Source organism: Chiloscyllium plagiosum, chromosome 26, assembly GCF_004010195.1.
Source record: "Chiloscyllium plagiosum isolate BGI_BamShark_2017 chromosome 26, ASM401019v2, whole genome shotgun sequence".
NCBI classification, from domain to species: Eukaryota; Metazoa; Chordata; class Chondrichthyes; order Orectolobiformes; family Hemiscylliidae; genus Chiloscyllium; species Chiloscyllium plagiosum.
The window spans coordinates 2,511,145-2,532,279 of NC_057735.1; the positions used below are offsets into that span (position 1 = coordinate 2,511,145).

Consider the following 21,135-nt stretch of genomic DNA (forward strand, 5'->3'; position numbering starts at 1 on the left):
ATGGGGGGGTGGGGGTAAATAAGGTTGATCCCAGAGATAGGGGAAGGGGTAAAGGAAGAAGAGAAGGGTCTGCTGGTTATGTTTATTCTCAAAGAGGACTGAAGAAGGTGAGTTTGAGGTTTTAATGGGACAGTCCCCACTCCTGGGTGGGGGATCAAAAAGGGACCATCCTCCCTTCTAGGACAAGTTTTCTTCACCACCCCTGCTTCCCCTCTGTACCCCTGAGCCTTTTAAACCCTCGGTGCAGGCCGTCAGTGGGTCCTGTACTGTGGGCGAGCTGACCTTTTGGAGGAACTGTGATAGTTGTAGCAAAGGGCATTACTGACCCCATGCACCACTCCTCCAAAACGGGAAATCTTTAAGGGATATTGGGCATTAACACAGAAATAAGTCTTGTGCTTTTGTGAAGTTTTTTCACCATTTTAAGGTAGTCTAAAGTGAATGCTTTGTAATGAGTGAGCCATTGGTTGTAATGTGGGAAGATGGCGGCAACCTTGTGCAAGGCATGGCCCTACAAACAGGAATACAGTACTGTCCAGATCTGGTCAGGACACTAGGTAGAACTGGCGCTGGCACGCTTTGCAATGGCGGCCATGGGATTTGTTACATGCACTTGAGAGAGTAGACAGTGTCTGAATTTAAAATCTCTTTTTAAGGTGATGTGTGACTATAATGCTCAATATTGTGCTGTGTCTCAACCTGGATTGTGAGCTAAGGTCCTTGGATTGGGTCTTCAACTCCTGTCCTTGTGAATTAGAGAGCTGTCAGCCAGAGCTGGCCCCATGAACCTAAGATCACATTGAGGATTTACAGGACATCTCCAAGTGAAGTTGCAGTTCAAGAAACTTGATTCATGCACCAGCATTTTCTCCACTGGGAGTAAATAAACTTCATTTTTGTGGGTTCTCACTCGTAACATTGGCTTTCATTTGCCCTACTTAAATGACTCAATATGAAGAGTTATTCGTTCGCTGTGAAGCACATTGAGATGTTTTGACTGCAATGTAAATACAAATTGCTTCTTTCCTCAACTACATGGTTATTGTACCGAGGGTCTTGGTCTGTGATAGACACAGTCTGTGTAAGCGTCAGCTGTTGATGATATTTAGCTTCGTATGCAGGGAGGACTACACAGTTATGACCTTGAGTTTAATGTTTAAAAAAATCTGCGATTGTTTACTGTAAAAGATGGAGTGTAGATAAATTGTCATGTTCTAAGTGAAATGAGAAATATTTTATCTTCAGTTTTAAGTTTCATTGAAGGGAATTGTGTATTAAAACAATCTTGTCTGAAACTTTGTTCAAGACTGTCGCAGTCATTAAATGGTATTTGTAGATTGGAGGCACTTTATTAAAGTTCGCATTGAGTTTGGATTAGCTGGAAAATGCAGAAACCATAAGTCCATTGATTTATGCTGAGACTATGGGTTTTTAGTTACTGTGATTTATTTTGTGTGTGGATGGAACTGGCTGGGCCAACATTAACTGCTTGAAAAAGTGGTAGTGAGCTACCTTTTGAACTGTTGCCGCTGGTGTGGTGTAGGGACACCCGCACTGGTGTGTGGAAGGGAGTTCCAGGATTTTTACCAGGTGTAGTGAAGGCAGAAAAAATTTTCAGGTCAATATGAAGTGTGACTTGGAGGAAATCTTGTAGCATCCGCTGCCCTTGTCCTTTGAGAGTTTGGTTGCCGAAAGACCGTTATGTGGTAAAACCTCTGTGTTGGTGGGGAATGGTGCGCTAATCAAGCGTGTTGCTTTGGCTTGGGTGGAATTGAGCTTCCAGGGTGGTGTTGAAGCTGTACACATCCAGGCAGTTGGAGTGTGTTCCATCCTTCTAGATAGTGGACGTACTTTGGGGAGTCAGGTGAGTTACTCGCTGCAGAATTCCAAGGCTCTGACCTGATCAAATTTATTTGGTTGGTCCAGTTCAGTTTCTGGTAAGTTGTAACCTCCAGGGTATTGATGGTGGGAGATTCAGAGAAAGTGCCATTGAAGTTCAAGACATAATGGTTAGAATTTCTCTAATTGGAGATCGGTATTATCTGGCACCTGTTTGGTGTGAATGTAATTGTTCTTTTGCTCTTTATATTGAGTATGGCATATCAAAAGGAAATTGATTTGTAGGGGAAATTTAGATTAGATTAGATTCCCTGCAGTGTGGAAATCAACCCTCCAAAGAATAACCCACCCAGTCCCATTTCCCTCTGACTAATGCATCTAACTCTACGGGCAATTTAGCACAGCCAGTTCAGCTGACCTGCACATCTTTGGACTGTGGGAGGAAACCGAAGCACTGGAGGAAACCCATGCAGACACTGGGAGAATGTGCAAACTCCACACAGACAGTCGCTCGAGGCTGGAATCGAACCTGGGACTCTGGTGCTGTGAGGCAGCACTGCTAACCACTACGCCATCCAATTTATGTTGGTTATTGTACCATTCCCAGTCAATGACATAAAGACAGTTTCTGCAGAGGCTTTCATATTGTCAAAATGGCCTGATAGGGAACAGTCTTCCAAGTTCTGATGAAAGGTCACAGACCTGCAACATTAACTCTGTTTCTGTCTTTATAGATGCTGTCAGATATGCTGAATAGTTCCAGGATTTTCTATTTTTAGTTCAATGTTTCAAGAGTGTATTAGTGATTATAAATTAGGAAACACAATAATCTAATTTGCACAAAGCTATCTTCCACAGTAGCAATGTGTTAATCTAGTACACTGGGTGTAAAGTGCCTTTATTTGTTTCTCTGAGGTGTGCCATTTTGGTAACAATGGAAAGCATGTGTCCTTATGGAGGCAAATTTGTATTGCGGGGGAGGAACACTTTACCTGGTCAACCCCCCCGCCCTCTTTTGCTGGACTTTTGAAGTTGTGTTATCTTCAGTTTTTACTCACCTGGATAAGCATATATAATGCCCTATGTGCTTGACCAAACAAAAACTGCATATTTGGCACAAAGGTCAGTTTAATGTTGGCAGTTAGTTTGATCTGGGTACTGGAGTTACTGGTGGTCATGGGGTCATAATTCAAATGCTCATAAATGTGGTCTCAGAAATCAAGCTGCTATTCCTGATGAAGAGCTTTTGCCCGAAACATTGATTTTCTTGCTCCTTGGATGCTGTCTGAACTGCTGTGCTTTTCAAGCACCATTCTAATCCAGAAGCATGCTAGGACCTGATCATTCTTGGGCTGAACATTTACTGAAATCGCATTAGATACATTGATTATTGAATTGAATAAATTCCCTGATTTATTGTCACTTGCATTTTACAGCAAAAATACAGTAAAATACAGTGCAGTAAATAATACAGTGAAAGGTGATACTGGCACCAGAAACTGGCTGCGAATGCTTCCAGGTTTAATCAAAAGAACACAACTAGTTCATTTCACGGAAAGGAATGTTCTGTCCTCAATCTAACTAATTACAGCTCTGGTTCTACTCTACATTACTGACCTTTTATTGTGTCCAGGTTAACACTGGAGTTCTTTTAGAAGCCTCTCCCTCAAGTCTTTTTGTACAACTTAGCTTGTTCGTCCAAATTTTTAGTTTCCTGTATTGAGAGCTCATCAAGCAGTTTAATGTTAAATTTTGTCTTATAACACTTCTGTGGACTAGTTTGGATGATTTTCTACTTTATAAATTCGCTACAAATAAAAACAGTTCTTGTCTATATTTTAAAGAAACAAGTGACAATAAATTACTATTCTATTCTGTATCCACAACTCCAGCATGCCCTCACCGAGGGTCCCTGGATTTTGTACCCAATTCTCTAGCATAGATCTCAAGCTCACATTGTACAATTTATTATATCTTGGCATGTGTTATGTTGGAATTGTAAACTTCCTTTCAAAGCTGTGCTTTTCATGAAGGTTAGATTGGGGTCTTCCTTGAGTTACACCTTTGAAAGCAAGCGCAACTCTTTCTGAAACAAAAACAGAAATTGCTGGAGAAAGTCAGTTGGTCTGGCAGCATCTGCGGAGAGAGGAATAGTTAACGTTTCAAGTCAAGTGTCCCTTCTTCAAAAGTCTTCCTGAATTGTCTCAGTTAATTGTCATTTCTGGACTTCCTATTTGTATCCCTACACAAAAGCAGAGCACCATGCTGCAGAAAACTCACTCCTGTAACATAGTGGATCATTTACTGCTTCGGGGAGGTGGTTGGCAAAGATAACAGTGCTTGTATGGTGGCTGAGCCACCCAACCAAAAGAGTAACCGATACCATAGTTCACCTTTAGATTACTCTTCCAAACCTGTGAAAGCACTTCAACTTGGTATGATAGGTGTTGGTGGGGAGAGCAATTTGGAGCATCCTGCTAGTCAGCAAGTAGACTTTCATTTATGCAGTCACTTGTGATTTTGGATATCCCAAATCATTTCACGTGCAGGGGGATGTGGTCTTTGCTAGCTGGGCCAGCATTTACTCATCCCTAGTTGCTCTTAATGGGGGTATTTATGCAGAGCTGATTTTTTTATGCTAAAGATCATAGGTAAGAAGTTGCTATATTACATTTTGTAACAAGTACATACTATGATAGCCAGTGAGGGATGGATATGCAGTCTAGTGGCAGGAGAACCAATTGAGAGCTGTTATGTTCAGGAATATGTCAAAGTTCGAGTGACAGTGACCTGGAACTTGCTGCCCGTTAGGATTGTGAGAACAGAAATGATTAAAGGTTTCAAAAGGGCTTTGGGTAAGCAATTGGGTTAATAAATCTGCAGGGGTACATGGCTAGAGTGCAAGTGAAATTTATTATATTGTTCTGCAGAGTTAGCATGGACTCAGTGGACCAAATTACCATTGCCTATACTATATTGACTCCATGTTGTGACTGTATGTTCCCTAATTAGTAAATACTTTGCCACACTCGTACTTCAAGCATATAGCTGGGGGTTAAGGAGTAGGTGTGTGTGAATGTTTGGCATGTGAGTTGGTGATATTGTGCAGTCTGAAGTGTTCTGGTATAGTGGCTGAACTCACTTGTTGTCTTTGCAGATGTGACCATTTCCATGATGCTGTTTGAAGAGCAGGAGAAATGTTTTTGCTGTGCTGGTCAATACTTAGGCCTCACTTAAGACAAAACAAAGCACTGTGTATGCTGGAGGCCTGAAACAAACAAAACAGGAATTGCTGGAGAAGCTCAGCAAGTCTGGCAGCACCTGTGCAGAGAAAACAGAATAAATGTTCAAGCCCAGAGGTTCTGAAGAAGGGTTACTCAACTGGAAACATTAAATTTGTTTTGTCATCATTAAAATAGATTAGATTACTTAGTGTGGAAACAGGCCCTTCGGCCCAACAATTCCACACCGACCCTCCGAAGAGCAACCCACCCAGACCTATTCCTCTACATTTACCCCTTCACCTAACACTACGGGAAATTTAGTATGGCCAATTCACCTAACCTGCACATTTTTGGATTGTGGGAGGAAACCCACGCAGACACGGGGAGAATGTGCAAACTCCACACAGACAGTTGCTTGATGCGGGAATTGAACCCGGGTCTCTGGTACTGAGGCAGCAGTGCTAACCACTGTGCCACCGTACCACCGACTTAAATATTAGATTAGATTACAATAAGATAAGATTAGATTACAAATAGATTATCTGCACACTATCTTCACTGTTTCTAGAATCCTGCAGTGCTTTACATTACAATAGTGGCAAACCTTTTAAAAAAAAAAGCTTCACTGGCTTTGCGTACCTAAAGGAGCTGTATAATTGCAAGTTTTTTAATCTATCTCCCAGCTGTGCATATTATTGCCATCTGTGTATCCTGGTGCTTCTGCATTTGCAGACAAGGTTCTGATCAGATTCTTGTGCTCAAATCTCCTTAGTTGGAAAGCACCAGTATGACCTAAGACTAAAATATGTACCTCCTATCAGCCAACTCTGTCCTGCAATAGGCCATCTGCTACTGAAACCTTGAGACACAAGTATTTCAATACTGTCTTGGCCAACTTCCATAAACTTCAGCTTAGCCTGTCCTGCTCATCAATGCTGAGGAATTACATAAATTAGGCTTGTACTATCTGGAATTTAGAGTTAAAGGGTGATTAGGTTGAGGAATCTAAGATTTTGAGAGAAATTGCCAGGATTGGTAAAATGAAACATTTTTTGCTGGCAAGAGAGTCCAGGGTAAGGGTAAGATCATTCAGGGAAATAATTTTCTATTACAGGCTGTTAGAGGTGCAGAAGTCATGCAAAATAATTCGATGCAGGGACTCTGTTAATTTTGAATCTGAGATAAATAGAATAGAGCAAGCTAAGAGTATTTGGTACATGGAGCTAAGATTGATGGGATGTAGTTAGAATATCGATTTTGAATTTTGGGATCTTGTAGTGCAAAAGTTGATTTCTTCCTCTGGTGAATTGGCCATGCTAAATTGTTAGGTGAAGGGGTAAATGTAGGGGAATGGGTGTGGGTGGGTTGCTCTTCGGAGGGTCGGTGTGGACTTGTTGGGCCAAAGGGCCTGTTTCCACACTAAGTAACCTAATCATCTAATCTATTCTAAAACTTTATCGCTGAAAGTCCAATCCTGATCATCCTTTGGCTCGATGTTCAGTTTATCTGATTTCACTTCACTGAGGCTCGTGGGGAGAGTTTTCTACAATTGAAGTGCTATATAGATGCAAACTTTACATCTGATGTTCAGATGTAAATCTGTCTACAGAAAACTTAGTTTCACTGTTTGTGCACAAGTCTCCCATTAAAATCACTGATTTTCTGCTGGCCTCAATAATACAATTTATCAAGATGCTTGTGGGGAACTTGAATTCCAGTTTGAACTCCCTCCTATTCCCTACTTTGCACTGTGGTCTCTCCCGATTGCTTTTCCTTATATATCCCTCTCTAATTTTAGCATGCCATCAACCAATCATCTTATCGTCATCACATTGTGTTGGTGGGATCTTACTGTGCACATATTGACATGAAAGTACTTCCTGAGGTGGCAAAAAGCCCAGTACAGGGGTCAATCTTTTAGTTGTGAGGTGAGCAAGATGGAGGAAAAAGAGGGGAAATGGTTTTATTTGAGCTATTTACCTAGCCTGCTTTCTTCACTGGGTCTGTAATTAGATCTGTCCTTGAGAAAGTGGAGGTTGTCAAGTCTGTGTGCAACCATGAAATGTGTAATTTAGGGATTAGTATGTGGACATTGTCTATGCAGGTGATGTAGTCAGATTGTGTGACGCACAAGTGATCTGTGTGCTGCCTAATAATGGGAAACAGCAAAGTTTGTAATGTTAACACTGCTTGAGGCTCCTGTTACAAGCTGTAGGTCAAACAAGAATATTGCATTGCAATCAGAGCATTGCAGGGCCAGCTATGGAATAATTGGCTGCAAGGAGCAGAATATGGAGTTGAAAATTATTCGCATTTCGTAACTGAAATGGGTGTGGTGCTTTCTCCACTTCACATAATGCAAGTAATTTTTTTTCATATGGATTGGTATTGATAGAGGCTTGGTTTGTACAGTGAGGTTTCTCTGCTGACAGCTTTATCATTGTGTTTGAGATTTTAGTACTGTTGGATATCGGCTCGTTTTTGAAGTAGATTGATTGTGATTTTTGTACCAGATGTGCATTTATTTTTGTAACCCCTCATGACTTTGATATTTCTGCTGGTATATCCGTCTGTTGTTCAAAATCATTTTAATTTTCTGAATTTGATCTTGCCCTTGCCTCCCGTTTCCAATGAGCTGTGCTATGTTTACACTCCAAAGTGCAATGGCCTTTTTAAAGTCGGTGCCAGTCATTTTGTGGTAATGATTCCAATAACAATTCACTTAGTCACCCTGGTTATCTGTTCAAAGTCTGCCACACCTGAAAACTTGTTATCAAGTGTACAAGCAACAACAATAAACCACTACGGATTTGCACATTCAGCTTAATTCACTGTGATTTCAGGTATCAAGATGCCAGAGTGCCTTAACCTATGGAGATAGTTTGTCATCTGACTAGATGCTGAGAGGCAACAGTGTTTCAGAAACAGCAACATGTATTTATTTTTTTGAAATGATTTATATGTGAATATTTGTATGGCAGTGTTCACAACCTCAAGATGTCCCAAAGCTCTGTAGAACCAATGGAGTTCTTTTAAAGCATGCCACTTCTGTGAATTAAAAAAACTGTTGCAGCTAAATTGAGTGCAGCAAAATCCTACAATCAGCATTGAGAGTGGGACTCTAATCATTTTTAGTGATGTTGATTTTGGATGAATATTAGCTTAGAACAAGGCAGAAAATTTCCTTACTCATACAAATTGTTTGCTTCTACCTGAAAGGGAAAATGATATTTGGGTTGAACATTGCATGTCAAAGATGCCATCTGTGCCAGTGGAATACTCCCAAACTACTGCTCATCAATGTGACCTTTCTAAGGAAAGGTCACTGGACTCAAAACATTGGCTTTGTTTTTTTTCTCTCTACTAATGCTGTCGAACCTGCATAGTCTCTCAAGTGGTTTTTGTTAGTCTAACTTGTTCTCGGTTTTCTAGAGTGGGCTTAAATCTGAAGTCTTCTGACTGTGGGAAAAGGTGTTACCGACTGAATAATTTCTTACATTAGTGCCTCTACCTTAGTAAAATGTCCCAAGGCATTTTACAGGAGTTGCCAAATAAAATTTGACTCTGTCACTCTGGGTTTTGTAGCCACATCAACTATCTAATGAGAAACCACACTATACATTTAATATGGTCATTTCATTATTAACGCAGTGACAATGAGACTCCCTTGTATTTAAACCTGCAACCCTTTTTAAAGGCTGAATATGCAATGCAGACAGCTCTTTCAGTTTTGACAAGCAGGTATTTAGCTTTGATACCCCTCTGTTTTAGCTTACTCATTCTGTCTGTAAGAATTGGGCCAAAAGGAAGTGTGTGTTTGAGGTGACTCCCTGTAGCTCACTAACTGGCTGTACTTCAACAGGGGCCTGACGACATAAAGTTCTTTTACTTTGAGATCTACAAGAAGTCTTATGTTGGTGGGTCAGAGGTGGTACACTAAGGACTTGGTCTTGCTGACTATTCGTGTCTGGTGTTCACTTGCATTTAAGTAACCAGGTCATCATTTACAGCACTGTCCAGCTGTAATAGTTTCAATTGAAGCTGATATATAATTTGATTATATATTGTATGCAGTTTTCTATACTGCATTAATCGTTCTGTCCTTAGTAGTGAGGGTGTTTCCAAGCCTTTTGTTTGGTGATGAACACCGCTGTGTAGCAATGCAACTCCTTCAACAGCACAGTACTTCGCAAATTTTGTAAGTTCAAATTGACCCCAGAGATCTTTTATAAGACCATTAGACATAGGAGTGGAAGTAAGGCCATTCGGCCCATCGAGTCTACTCTGCCATTCATTCATGGCTGATGAGCATTTCAATGCCACTTACCCGCACTTTCCCTGTAGCCCTTAATTCCTTGCGAGATCAAGAATCTATCAGTCTCTGTCTTGAAGACATTTAACTTCCTGGTCTCCAATGCGCTCCATGGCAATGAATTCCACAGGCCCACCACTCTCTGAAGAAATGTCTCATTTCCATTCTGAATTGACCCCCTCTAATTTTAATGTGCCCATGGGTCCTAGTCTCCCCACCTAATGGAAACAAATTCCCAGCGTCCAACCTTTCTAAGCCATGCATTAGCTTGTAAGTTTCTATTAGATCTCCCCTCAACCTTCTAAACTATAATGAATACAATCCCAGGATCCTCAGCGGTTTGTTGTATGTTAGGCCTACCATTCCAGAGATTATCCGTGTGAATGTCCGCTGGACACCCTCCAGTGCCAGTATGTCCTTCCTGAGGCGTGGGCCCAGAATTGGACACAGTATTCTAAATAGGGCCTAACTGGAGCTTTATAAAGTCTCAGCACATCTCTGCTTTTACATTCCAACCCTCTTGAGATAGATGACAACATTACATTTGCGGACTCAACCTGCAAGTCAACCTTTAGAGAGACCTGGACTAGCACTTCCAGATCCCTTTGTACTTTGGCTTTATGAATTTTCTCACTGCTTAGAAAATAGTCCATACCTGTATTCTTTTTTCCAAAGTGCAAGACCTCGCATTTGCTCACATTGAATTTCATCAGCCATTTCGTGGACCACACTCCTAAATTGTCTAAATCTTTCTGCAGCCTCCCCACCACCGCAGAACTACCTGCCTGGTCCGCCTAACTTCGTATCATCAGTGAACTTCACCAGAATGCCCCCAGTCCCCTTTTCCAGATCATTAATATATAAAGTGAACAGCTGAGGCCCCACCACTGAACCCAGCAGGACACCACTTGTCACTGGCTGCCATTCCGAAAAAGAACCTTTTATCCCACCTCTCTGCCTTCTGTCAGACAGCCAATCCTCAATCCTTATAGAACCCGTACAGTGTGGAAACAGTCCCCTTCCACCCAACAAGTCCACACCATCCCTCTGAACAGCAACCCACTCCCCTACCTCATATTTACCCCTAACTAATGCACCTAACCTACACATTCCTGAACACTATGGGCAATTTAGCATGGCCAATTCACCTAACCTGCACATCTTGGACTGTGGGAGGAAACTGGAGGACCCAAAAGAAACCCATGCAGACATGGGAGAATGTGCAAAGTCCACACAGATAGTTGCCAGAGGCTGGAATCGAACCTGGATTCCTGGCACTGTGAGGCAGCAATGCTAACCACTGAGCCACCATGCCACCCGATCTGTTGCAACAAAATCAGGTTTTGGGATTTGGAGTTTGATGTAATCATATCGGTTCGGCCAGTTAATAGAAAAATACTTGTCTGTCAAAACTTGTGTATATCTGCCCCTCAAGAGATTGGGGACTTAAATTATAAGGGGTTATCATAGCTGTATTGTAGCCTATCCAGTCTGGTATTGACCTTGTACACAATTCCACATTTTTCTTAACATGTTTGGGGTGGCTCAGTGGTTAGCACTGGTTCAATTCCTGCTTTGGGCGACTGTCTGTGTGAAGCTCGCATATTCTTCCCGTGTGTGTGTGTGTGTGTTTCCTCCGGGTGCTCTGGTTTCCTCCCACAATCCAAAGATGTGCAGGTTGGGTGAAGGGCTTGATGAAGGGCTTTTACCCGAAACATCGATTTTCCTGCTCAGATGCTGCCTGACCTGCTGTGCTTTTCCAGCACCACTGTAATCTAGACTCTGATCTCCAGCATCTCCAATCCTCACTTTCACCTACTTCAACTTATCAGATCAGCTCCAATTCCTACTGCGTCTTTCACCAAACTAATTTGAAATATTTCCTCCTTCACCATTTGAATCAAACTCCTGCCCGGTTACCAGCACATGGGAGCACCTTTACTGCAGATGGCAGCTTTTGAAGTTAACAGCCAGCCACAGCCTTCTCCCAGGCAGTTACACGATAAATGGCCTTGCCAGTGACAGCCCCACATCTCATGGACAAATTCAAAACGATGTTCAAATCTGGCCAACAGTCAAAATTGATGTCCACTAAATTTGCAAATGATAATGCAGGAGTATTTTGTATGCTGAATATTTACGAAGCATGGGGTCCCACGATAGGGAAGGAACATTTGCCATTCATTACAGGTCTGAAATCTGGCCAGAGCCATCTGCCTGTTCCCACCAACACCTTCCCCACCCCCGGCTCAGCTGCTTGAGGAAGTTAGCCAAGGGACAGATTATTATAAAATACAGTTTCTTCACTTGATGGAAACCATGGAAAGATTTCTGGTGCCCTCCACCACCTCATTCTGCCTGTCAGCCGCGAAAGTTATCAGTAACCAGCTGGTGCTAGTGAGCACGTGCTGCTGTTTAAAATTCTGAATGTTGACTGCCAGTGAACAGAATGCGTATTTACTGTATCATCAGTTTTGTGTTTGACTGTAGGCTGCAACAAGCTAGCACTGAGTAATCTTGTTACCTTTTGCAAAGAGATATATTAATGGCTTTAACTCAGTCCTGCAAAGGGTTCAAGGTGCTGGACATCCTTAATCTAAACGGTTCATTGATATTTCAAGCTGAACATTTTTTCCTTTGTTCATACAAGATTCATTCTACATAGGACACTAATTTAAAAAAAAACGTAGCCAAGCCTTAACTATTCAAATGTGATGGTTTTTCACCAAAACTTAGTATAGATAAGTTCTAGAATTAATGTGAATATTAGGGATGTTGATGTGACAGACACTGATTGCACAATATGTGATTATCCAGGCTTTGAAATACATCCAGATTTCACTGACTCTGACCTTTCAGAAGCAGAAGTACTCTAATAGTTGTGGTGTGAGAAGAATGGGATTGCATCCAAGTTTCAGTCTCTAAAGTGCTGGTTTTTTTTCGCAAGGCCATTAGCTTTTGGTAACTGCAGTAATCTGGAAAGAATGTGAATTCTGCATTTTATGTATCCTGACTAAAGGAACACATTATTTGTTTTGCAGGGAGAGGGATTGAGGGCAGCAGCTGAGAAAGAGTGAGCTCCAGGATTCAGTAAATACAGTGCTAAAATATGGCAGCCTTTTCCTTAATTAAAATTATTTTGAACCTTTATGATTGTGGTACACTGTGTCCACAGTTTGAATTTGTATGAAGTTGCCAGTTTATTGTGATAAATAATTTTGATTATGACCTGAAAATCATAATGAGATTCCTTTAAAAAAAATCTCTATCCTGTATTGCTGTCTTTTCCACTAATGTGAACTGTAACTTGCTGTTTTTTCTTGATTTCCTGAGTATTGTGTAAAGCTCAAAAATAATTGTGCTCAGTCAAAAGGAATTTATACTCTATTGCTTGCTGTTCTGTGGCATTGCACTTGAGTCAATGTCCAAGTGTTGTCTTTGTGAAGCAGATAAGGATTAGACGATAGGTGAACACTTGAAATAGGGTCCGTAGAAGTTGGAACATAAGATTATAAGTGGGTCATTCAGAGTCTTCCATGCTGAAGGAAGATGATTGTAGTGATAATGTCATAAAAAGCAGAAAATGTTGCAAAAAAAAATCCTCAGCGGGGCAGGCAGCGTTTACAGAGAGAGAAAAACAGTGTTAATGTAAATAGAGCTGTATGAAAGATTATTGATCTAAAATATCAACTCTGTTTTACTTCAAAAGCTGCCTGATGTGTTCGGTATTTCCATATATTCTGGTTGTTAACCACGCTATTGTATTCTCCACATTTCTGTTAACTACAAGCATTTAAATTGTAGGAATAAATTACTGCAGGTGCTGGAATCTGTACTGAAAACAACAGATGCTAAAGTTACAATGGGTCAGACAGTATCCATGGAGAGAGAGCAAGCTAACATTTCAAGTCTAGATGGCTCTTCATTAGAGCTGAAGTGAAGTGTCAAGGGGACAGCATTTATGCTATAATTTATTTTTTGGTGGGGGGGGGTGGAATGGGGTTAGTGGGTGTAGGGTGCTGATCGAGAAAAGACCTTGATAGTTCAGATTAAATGATCAGGATGTGAGCGTGGCAGAACAATGGTGTGTCTCCTGCCAGACTTGCAAGGACAGACAGTCCCACTGGGATTTTCTTTTGGGGGGGTGGGGGAGGGAGGGGTTGAGAACATGATAACAAAATAAGAGGAGGAAGAAATGGGAGCTGGTTCACAATTTAAAGGTGTTGAACTCAATATCGAGTCCAGAAGGAACTGGGACAGTGGGATGGAGTCCTTGACGGACATGGGGTGTGACGAGCTGTAGTGAAGGTAGCTAAAGGAGTCATTGGCTTTGTAATGAATGGCAGTGAATAGTTTATTCCCCAAAATGGAGGCAGAGAGGCCAAGGATTGGAAGGCATGTATTGGAAATGGGCAATGTGGAAGTTATAGAGAGGTTGGTATTGGACGCAAAATGAATGAAGTTTTCAAGGTCCTCAGAGTGTGAAGTGGCACTGAAGCCGTTGCCAATGTACAGTGAAAAGTGCTGTAGGGGGTCAGTGAAAGACTGAAGCAAGGATTGTTCCACATACCCCATAACAAAGAAGGCACAACTTGGACCCATGCAGGTGTCCACAGCCACTGCTTTGACTTTGGAGAAGTGAGATGAACTAAAGGAGAAATTGCTCAATGAGAGAACAAGCTCAACTAAGTGGAGGAGAGTGGTGATAAATGGGGATTTTTCAGGCCTCTGCTCATGAAGAAGCTGAGAGCTCTCAGACTGTCCAGGTGGAGAAGGGAGGTACAGAGGGATTGGGCATTCATTGTGAACATGAGGCAGTTAAGGCCAGAGAACTGGAAATTGTCAATATGGTGGAGGGCATCAGAGGAATCACAAATGGAGTCAAGGTAGGAGGGAATGAGCTCAGTGGGGCAGTGAATCGCAGTGCAAGCTGGAAGAACAACATCTAATTTTCTGACTAGGCACTTTAGAACCTTGGTTATTTTCAGCGTTTGAATTGTATTGCTCTGGATAGACAACAGCAAATGGATGTCTTGTTAGAAAAGCAGAGTGGGATATTCTGTGTATATTCATGCACTGTACTGACATAATGTTTAATGGTAAACACACTGGGAGAACGAGGGACAATCACCAAATATGGTGAATGGAAAACCCATGGACACAGAACTTTGGTTTGTAACCTCATGTTATTGCTCACTGACTAAGAAGAGTGAAGTATGAGCAGGTGTGAAACAAGTGTGACATTCGATCCTGTGGATTTCTGCTGAGTATATCAGGCTGAAATTGGTCTTGGTGACTACACATTCATGTATAGCTAGCTTAAGGGGCTTGAATTACATCAATCCCCAGTTAAAGCAATAACGTTTCCTGAAAATTGGGCTGCAGTGCTGTTGAATATACGTTGCAGGTGATCATCATATAATCACAGAATCATTACAACAAAAGGTGACCATTGGACCCATTGTGTTTCTTCTGGCCCTCTGAAGAAAAACTCCATACATTGCTACACCCCTTCCTCCTTCCTAGATATTTAAAAATGTGGAAAGAATTTATACCAAAGGAGAGACTATTATGTTTGCACCAACCCGATAGTTAGCCTCCCAGCCCAACTATATTTTCTATCACTTGGTCCATACCCTTGGAGGACTTTAGGTGGATGACCAGACACCTTTTAAATCTGATTAGGGTGTCTGCATCTACTGCCTTTTCAGAGTTCCAGACCCCTGCCACCTTTGTTTCTTCTCTCATCCTTCTACCAATCACTTTGAATCTGTGAACCCTCTTGTCTCTTGACCCCTCTGCTAACTAAAATAGGTTCTTCCCATTGACTCTTATCAAGACCCTCTCAACCTTTGCACCTCAATTAGGTCTCCCCTTGGACTCCCGTGTTTTGAGGAGTACTACACAAGCTTTCTAATCTTTTCTCTCTGCTGCGATTTTCTAGTCCTTGGAATATCCTTATAAACCTCTGTACATGATCTCATGCAATTATATCTCTTCTGAAATGATGGGACCAGAACTGCATATGATACTCAAGTTGTGATGATTTACACAGTTCCAGAATAACCTCCCTGCTCTCATGTTCTTTGCTTCAGCTAATAAAGGAAAGGATTCTATGCACTGCCTAAATCATTTTGTTGACCTGACCTATCTTCAGGAATCTGAAGACATACACTTCAAGGTCCTTCAATTCCCTTCAAGCTTGCATTTCTCCTGGATTAATTTGATTTGCCATTTTTCTGCCCAACTGACCTGTCCATTGGTATCTCCTTGGAGTCTGCAGCTTCCCTCCTCACTAATAACTACACAGTTATTTTTCTGCCATCTGCGATTTTCAAATCAATTATATATATTCTAGAAACTCAAGGACCTAACTTTAAGCCCTGGGGAGCCCTAGTGGAAACAGCTTTCCAGTCGCAAAAACACTTCTTCTGTTTCCTACAACTGAGCCAATTTGATACATTCAGCTTGATGCATTCTCTTAAATCCCATGGATTTTTATTTTAACCAATCTGCCATGTGGAACTTTAGCAGATGCAGTTGTGTGAAATGACATTCTTCTGAAATGTTGAGGAATACAAGGCAAAAGGTAACACCTTTTCCTTTTTTTTTTCTCTTGTCTTTCCCCCTTCGATCCACTTATCCTATAATGTGAAAATGTGATTAAACTTTCTAGTGGTATAATTTGAGATTGATAAATTAATTTCTCAGGTATCTTTATCTCCATGTTCTTCACCTAGGAATTAACTTGTTAGTCCTTGCTATTGCTAATTGCATAGATGTGGTAAGCCATTTTATCTTGCTTCATTGTAGAGCACAATATTGTGATCTTAGTTTTTCAGAAACCCCACTTAACAATAGTTTGACAGTGACCTAGGAGAGTCAGTTAGTCCTGAGGAGGTTGACTTTAAAACGCAAAATAAGGTGGGCAATGTTTGTCATGTACTGAATTAAAGCAGGTGAAACGTAATATTGCAAGGCAATACAAGTACCGTGTTAATGTTGAAGTAGCTATAAAGGAAGTTAGGAGAAATCTAAAAGATGTAATTAATTCTCGAGAACCAAAATCAATAGCAATAAAATTTTTAAGTAGGTAGATCATAAGCCAGAGGAGCAGAAGTAAGCCATTTGGCCTCTGAAGTCTCCTGTGCCATTTATTGAGTTCATGGCTTTGATTTGATTTTGATTTAAATTATTATTGTCATATGTACCTAGGTACAGTGAAAAATTTTGTTTTGTGTGCAGTGCAGTCAGATTGTACCATTCACAGTCATAGAACAGAGCGAAGAATATAATGTTATAGCTGCAGAGGTGTACAAAGAATGAGATCAACATTTTAAAATTTGAGAGGTCCATGCTAACCTGATACTCAGCAATTCCATTTTCCTGCCGTTACTGCATGACCCTGGATTCCTTTACTGATTAAAAATCTGTCTATCTTAGCGTCAACAGCTGTCTGCAGTAAAGAAGTCCACAGATTCACTAGCCTGTTAAAGAAAAACATCTTTGTTTGTTTCAAATGGATGACCCCTTAGTCTGAGGTTGTGCCCTCTAGTCCTAGATTCTGTCACAAAGGGAAATAACCCCTCTGCATCTGCCTTGTCAAGCCCCTCGGAGGTTTTTTATGTTTCAATAATGACTCCTCATTCTACAAAACACCAATGAGTATAGCCCAACCTACTTAATCTTTCCTGGTTGGAAAATTCCTCTGTCCAGAAGCAATTGTTTGGACTGCCTGTAACAGCAGTCGTTGAAACGTTTGGTGCTGAAAAAGCACAGCAGGTCAGGCAGCATCCGAGAAGCAGGAGGATCGACGTTTTGGGCATAAACCCTTCACCAAGAACAATGAGGGGCATATGCCTGAAACACCGATTCTCCTGCTGCTCGAATGCTGCTTGACCTGCTGTGCTTTTCCAGCACCACGCCTTTTGACTCTGACCTCCAGAACCTGCAGTCCTCATTTTTCCTTGCCTGTAATGGCAATCTTCCTTTCCTTAGATAAAGCGACTGAAACTGTTCACATTATTCCAGTTGTCATTTGACTAATGCCTTATATCAAGTTAGCAAGACTTGCCTACTTTTGTACTCTATTCCGTTTGAGACAAAGGCCAGCAGTCCATTTGTCGCCTTTGTTTTCTGGTGCACTTACATGGTAATGTTGATGATTTGTGCACGCAAACCCCCAAATCTGTCTGTGCTGCAACTTCCAATAGACTTTCCCTACCTAAATAAAATCCAGCTCTTCCATTCTTGGAAAATTACTGCTAGTGATTTCACTATCTCCGTAGCTACTTCCTTTTGAAATCTAAGATGTAACTCATTAGGTCCAGGAAATTAACTTTTAGCCCCAGAATTTTTATCTAGTGGTAGTTATTGTGTTTAATTCCTCCGACTCCATCCATCCTTTGCTTTGCTAAGTCTGCATCTTGTTCCCCATCCTGGTCCACTCCACCCTAATGAGTTTCAGCCCAAGGTATTTAATGCGCCAGGACACTGGTCTCAGCATGGTTCAAGTGAGGTCTGACCAGAATGGTTCGCTTCTTTCCCAGTGTTGATACCAGTACCTCATGAATTGAAATACATACCTCCCACATTAATCTTTAAATGTTGCGTTTAACTCCTTGGATTTATTTACCTGTGCCAGTTTGCTGATGGCTCATTAGTCATAGTCATAGAGATGTACAGCATGGAAACAGACCCTTCGGTCCAACCCGTCCATGGCGACCAGATATCCCAACCCAATGTAGTCCCACCTGCCAGCACCCGGCCCATATACCTCCAAACTCTTCCTATTCATATACCCGTTCAGATGCCTTTTAAATGTTGCAATTGTACCAGCTTCCACTTCCTCTGGCAGCTCATTCCATACCCATACCACCTTCTGTGTGAAAATGTTGCCCCTTGGGTCTCTCTTATCTTTCCCCTCTCACCCTAAACCTATGTCCTCTAGTTCTGGACTCCCCCACCCCAGGGAAAAGACTTTACCTATTTACCCTATCCATGCCCCTCATAATTTTGTAGATCTCTATAAGGTCACCCCTCAGCCTCCGACGCTCCAGGGAAAACAGCCCCAGCCTGTTCAGCCTCTCCCTATAACTCAAATCTTCCAACCCTGGCAACATACTTGTAAATCTTTTCTGAACCCTTTCAAGTTTCACAACATCTTTCCGATAGGAAGGAGACCAGAATTACACGCAATATTCCAGAAGTGGCCTAACCAATGTTCTGTATAGCCGCAACATGACCTCCCAACTCCTGTACTCAGTTCACTGACCAATAAAGGAAAGCACAACAAACTCCTCCTTCACTATCCTGTCTACCTGCAATTCCACTTTCAAGGCACTATGAATTTCTTGGAGATTCCACTTTTTAATTTAACTCCTAGTTACTATAGTTTATCTAGTAGCATGCCAGTCATAGGAAATCAGACTATGATGGTCCAAATAACCTTGTCCAGAGCTGTCGTCTTCAGTGTCCAATATCACCTCTTGCATTAAGCTGCAGACTGCAGTCGTCTTGAATATCAGATCTATGTGGCATCTATTCACATTTCATTAGAGCTTTTGGCACCCAAATACACACCAGTCATTTGAAACGTGATTCCAGTTTTTAAGATCTCTAATGCTGACACTATATGCTTGTGAAGTGAACTTGTATAGACCTGTGCCTGCTGATTGAATGGTATTTCTTGATTAATATAACCAAAAATCTGCTTTGTTAAACTGCACTGGCATTTAACCCAATTTAAACATATACAAAAACTTAGTCTCTCAAATTCTCGTGTGCAAACCTCTCACTGACAGAGTACAGGCTATCTGAGGATTAAAGGTTAATGGTCTTTCATTTCCGAACTATATCTGTACTCCTCACCTTAGGTCAGTCAAAAATATCAACAAAGCTCAATATATTAGCCACAAGCGAAGTGTTTTAATGATGGTACAAAATTAATTACAAAACAAATTAAATGTTAAATAAATCAAAAAAGGAATTTAATAAAGTACCATGTCAAATGTTACTACGCAAAATAGGAGCTCATAGTGTCAGAGGTAACATGTCAGTATGGATACAAGATTGGTTGGCTATAAGGAAGCAGAGCAGGGATAAGTAGTTCATTTTTGGGTTAGCCAGCGGTAAATAATGGAGTGCCAGGCAAGACTGCTGGGACCTTAACCATTTGTAATCTGTATCAGTGACTTGAATGTCAGACTGAAAATAAGGGAGCTAAATTTGCCGCTAGCACAAAGTTAGTGAGAAAGTAAATAAGCTTGTTCACTTTTGTAGCAAAGATAGCATAGCAGTATTCAATTTAAATGGCAGTAGATTACAGAAGTCCAAGGAGTCTGGGTGGCCTGCTGCATGTACCACAAAGGTAGATTGCAGGTGCAGCAAGACAAATGGAATATTTGCATTTATTGCAAAGCAAGTGGAATATGAGGTAGGAAATTCTTGTTGAGACCATATCTCATGTACTGTGTACAATTGAGGAAATCTCTTCCATGGAAAATGTGGAGACTGTATCATTGTATTTATTCCATGCTACAGTAGATTTTGATTGGTGAGGGGCAGACAGGAGCGTGGAGTTGACCGCATAGCTAGGTCATCTGTGATCTGTATGAACAGCTGGGCTGAATGGCTGCCTACTGTTCCCAAATCCTTTTGTTTGTATGATGTACTGTATGTTCTCAACGGGACTTTTCAGAACTTATTTTTGCAGTAGAATTATTCATGTGTACATCATAATAATTTAGTTAATACCCTATAAACATCTCGGAATGCTAACAATTAGATCATTCCTATGTTGTTACTGATCCTGCCTCTACATAATAGGCAAAGGAAAGCATAAAGCCTAAGGTTTAGATTTGCAATTGTACAGAATAGATTTGATACAACCTTGGAATTTATTCCCCATCACAGGTGGCTCAGATGAAAATGGGAAAAGCCGAAGACTGGATGAATACTTGGGTAAAAAGACAAAGAAAAAGAAGAAAAAGAAACATCGGGAAGGTGAACGACCGAGACGACTAAAAATGTACAACAAAGAGGTGCAGACGACCTGTGCAGGAATCACTAACATTGACCTGGACACTTTGGGGCACGGTTCCTTGGATGAATCGAGTGTAATCAACAAATCCTCTGTAGAACATAATGAACAGCTTGACAGATTGGATCTGAAAATGAGCCATTGTGCCATCCCCTCAGGTGCACAGTTACCATACTTATCTCACAGAGACCACTGTGTACGTAAGGGACTCTTACGGACAGGTTCCTCTAAATTTGCCCACTTCATTCACGTGGAGCATCAACCAAATGGTGGTGCACCAGTGCTCCATGCCTACATGGATGAACTCTCGTTTTTGTCTCCTATGGAGATGGAGAGGTTTGCTGAGGAATTTCTTGCTTTGACTTTCAGTGAAAATGAAAAGAGTGCAGCTCATTATGTAATGGCTATTGTACATGGAGCCGCAGCTTACCTGCCAGACTTTCTAGATTATTTTGCTTTCAACTTCCCCAACACTCCTGTGAAAATGGAAATATTGGGGAAGAAGGATATAGAAACTACAACCATCTCGAACTTTCGTGCTCAGGTAAGAATTTGTTTCCTACACTTTCTAGTTATTTATAGTTCATTCTTTAAAATATAAATGAAAAGAAAGGGCTTGGGAATTGATAGTTGGAAATCCAGAATGTGCCCTGCATGCTAACAGAATTGTTCTGAAAAGAAGTGGGTGCGGAAGCGGTTCACTGGGATGTTGCCTGGCT

At 41.3% G+C, this 21,135-nt stretch overlaps 1 protein-coding gene across 1 annotated transcript in view; it reads left to right on the forward strand.

Moving 5' to 3' along the window:
* Positions 1-21,135, forward strand: part of LOC122563026 (lysine-specific demethylase 9-like) — a 66,011-nt gene that overhangs the window by 843 nt on the left and 44,033 nt on the right. The window contains exon 2 of the mRNA XM_043716339.1: positions 20,290-20,960. Within this exon, the coding sequence (XP_043572274.1) occupies positions 20,290-20,960 (671 nt within the window). The remainder of the gene's footprint in view (positions 1-20,289; positions 20,961-21,135) is intronic.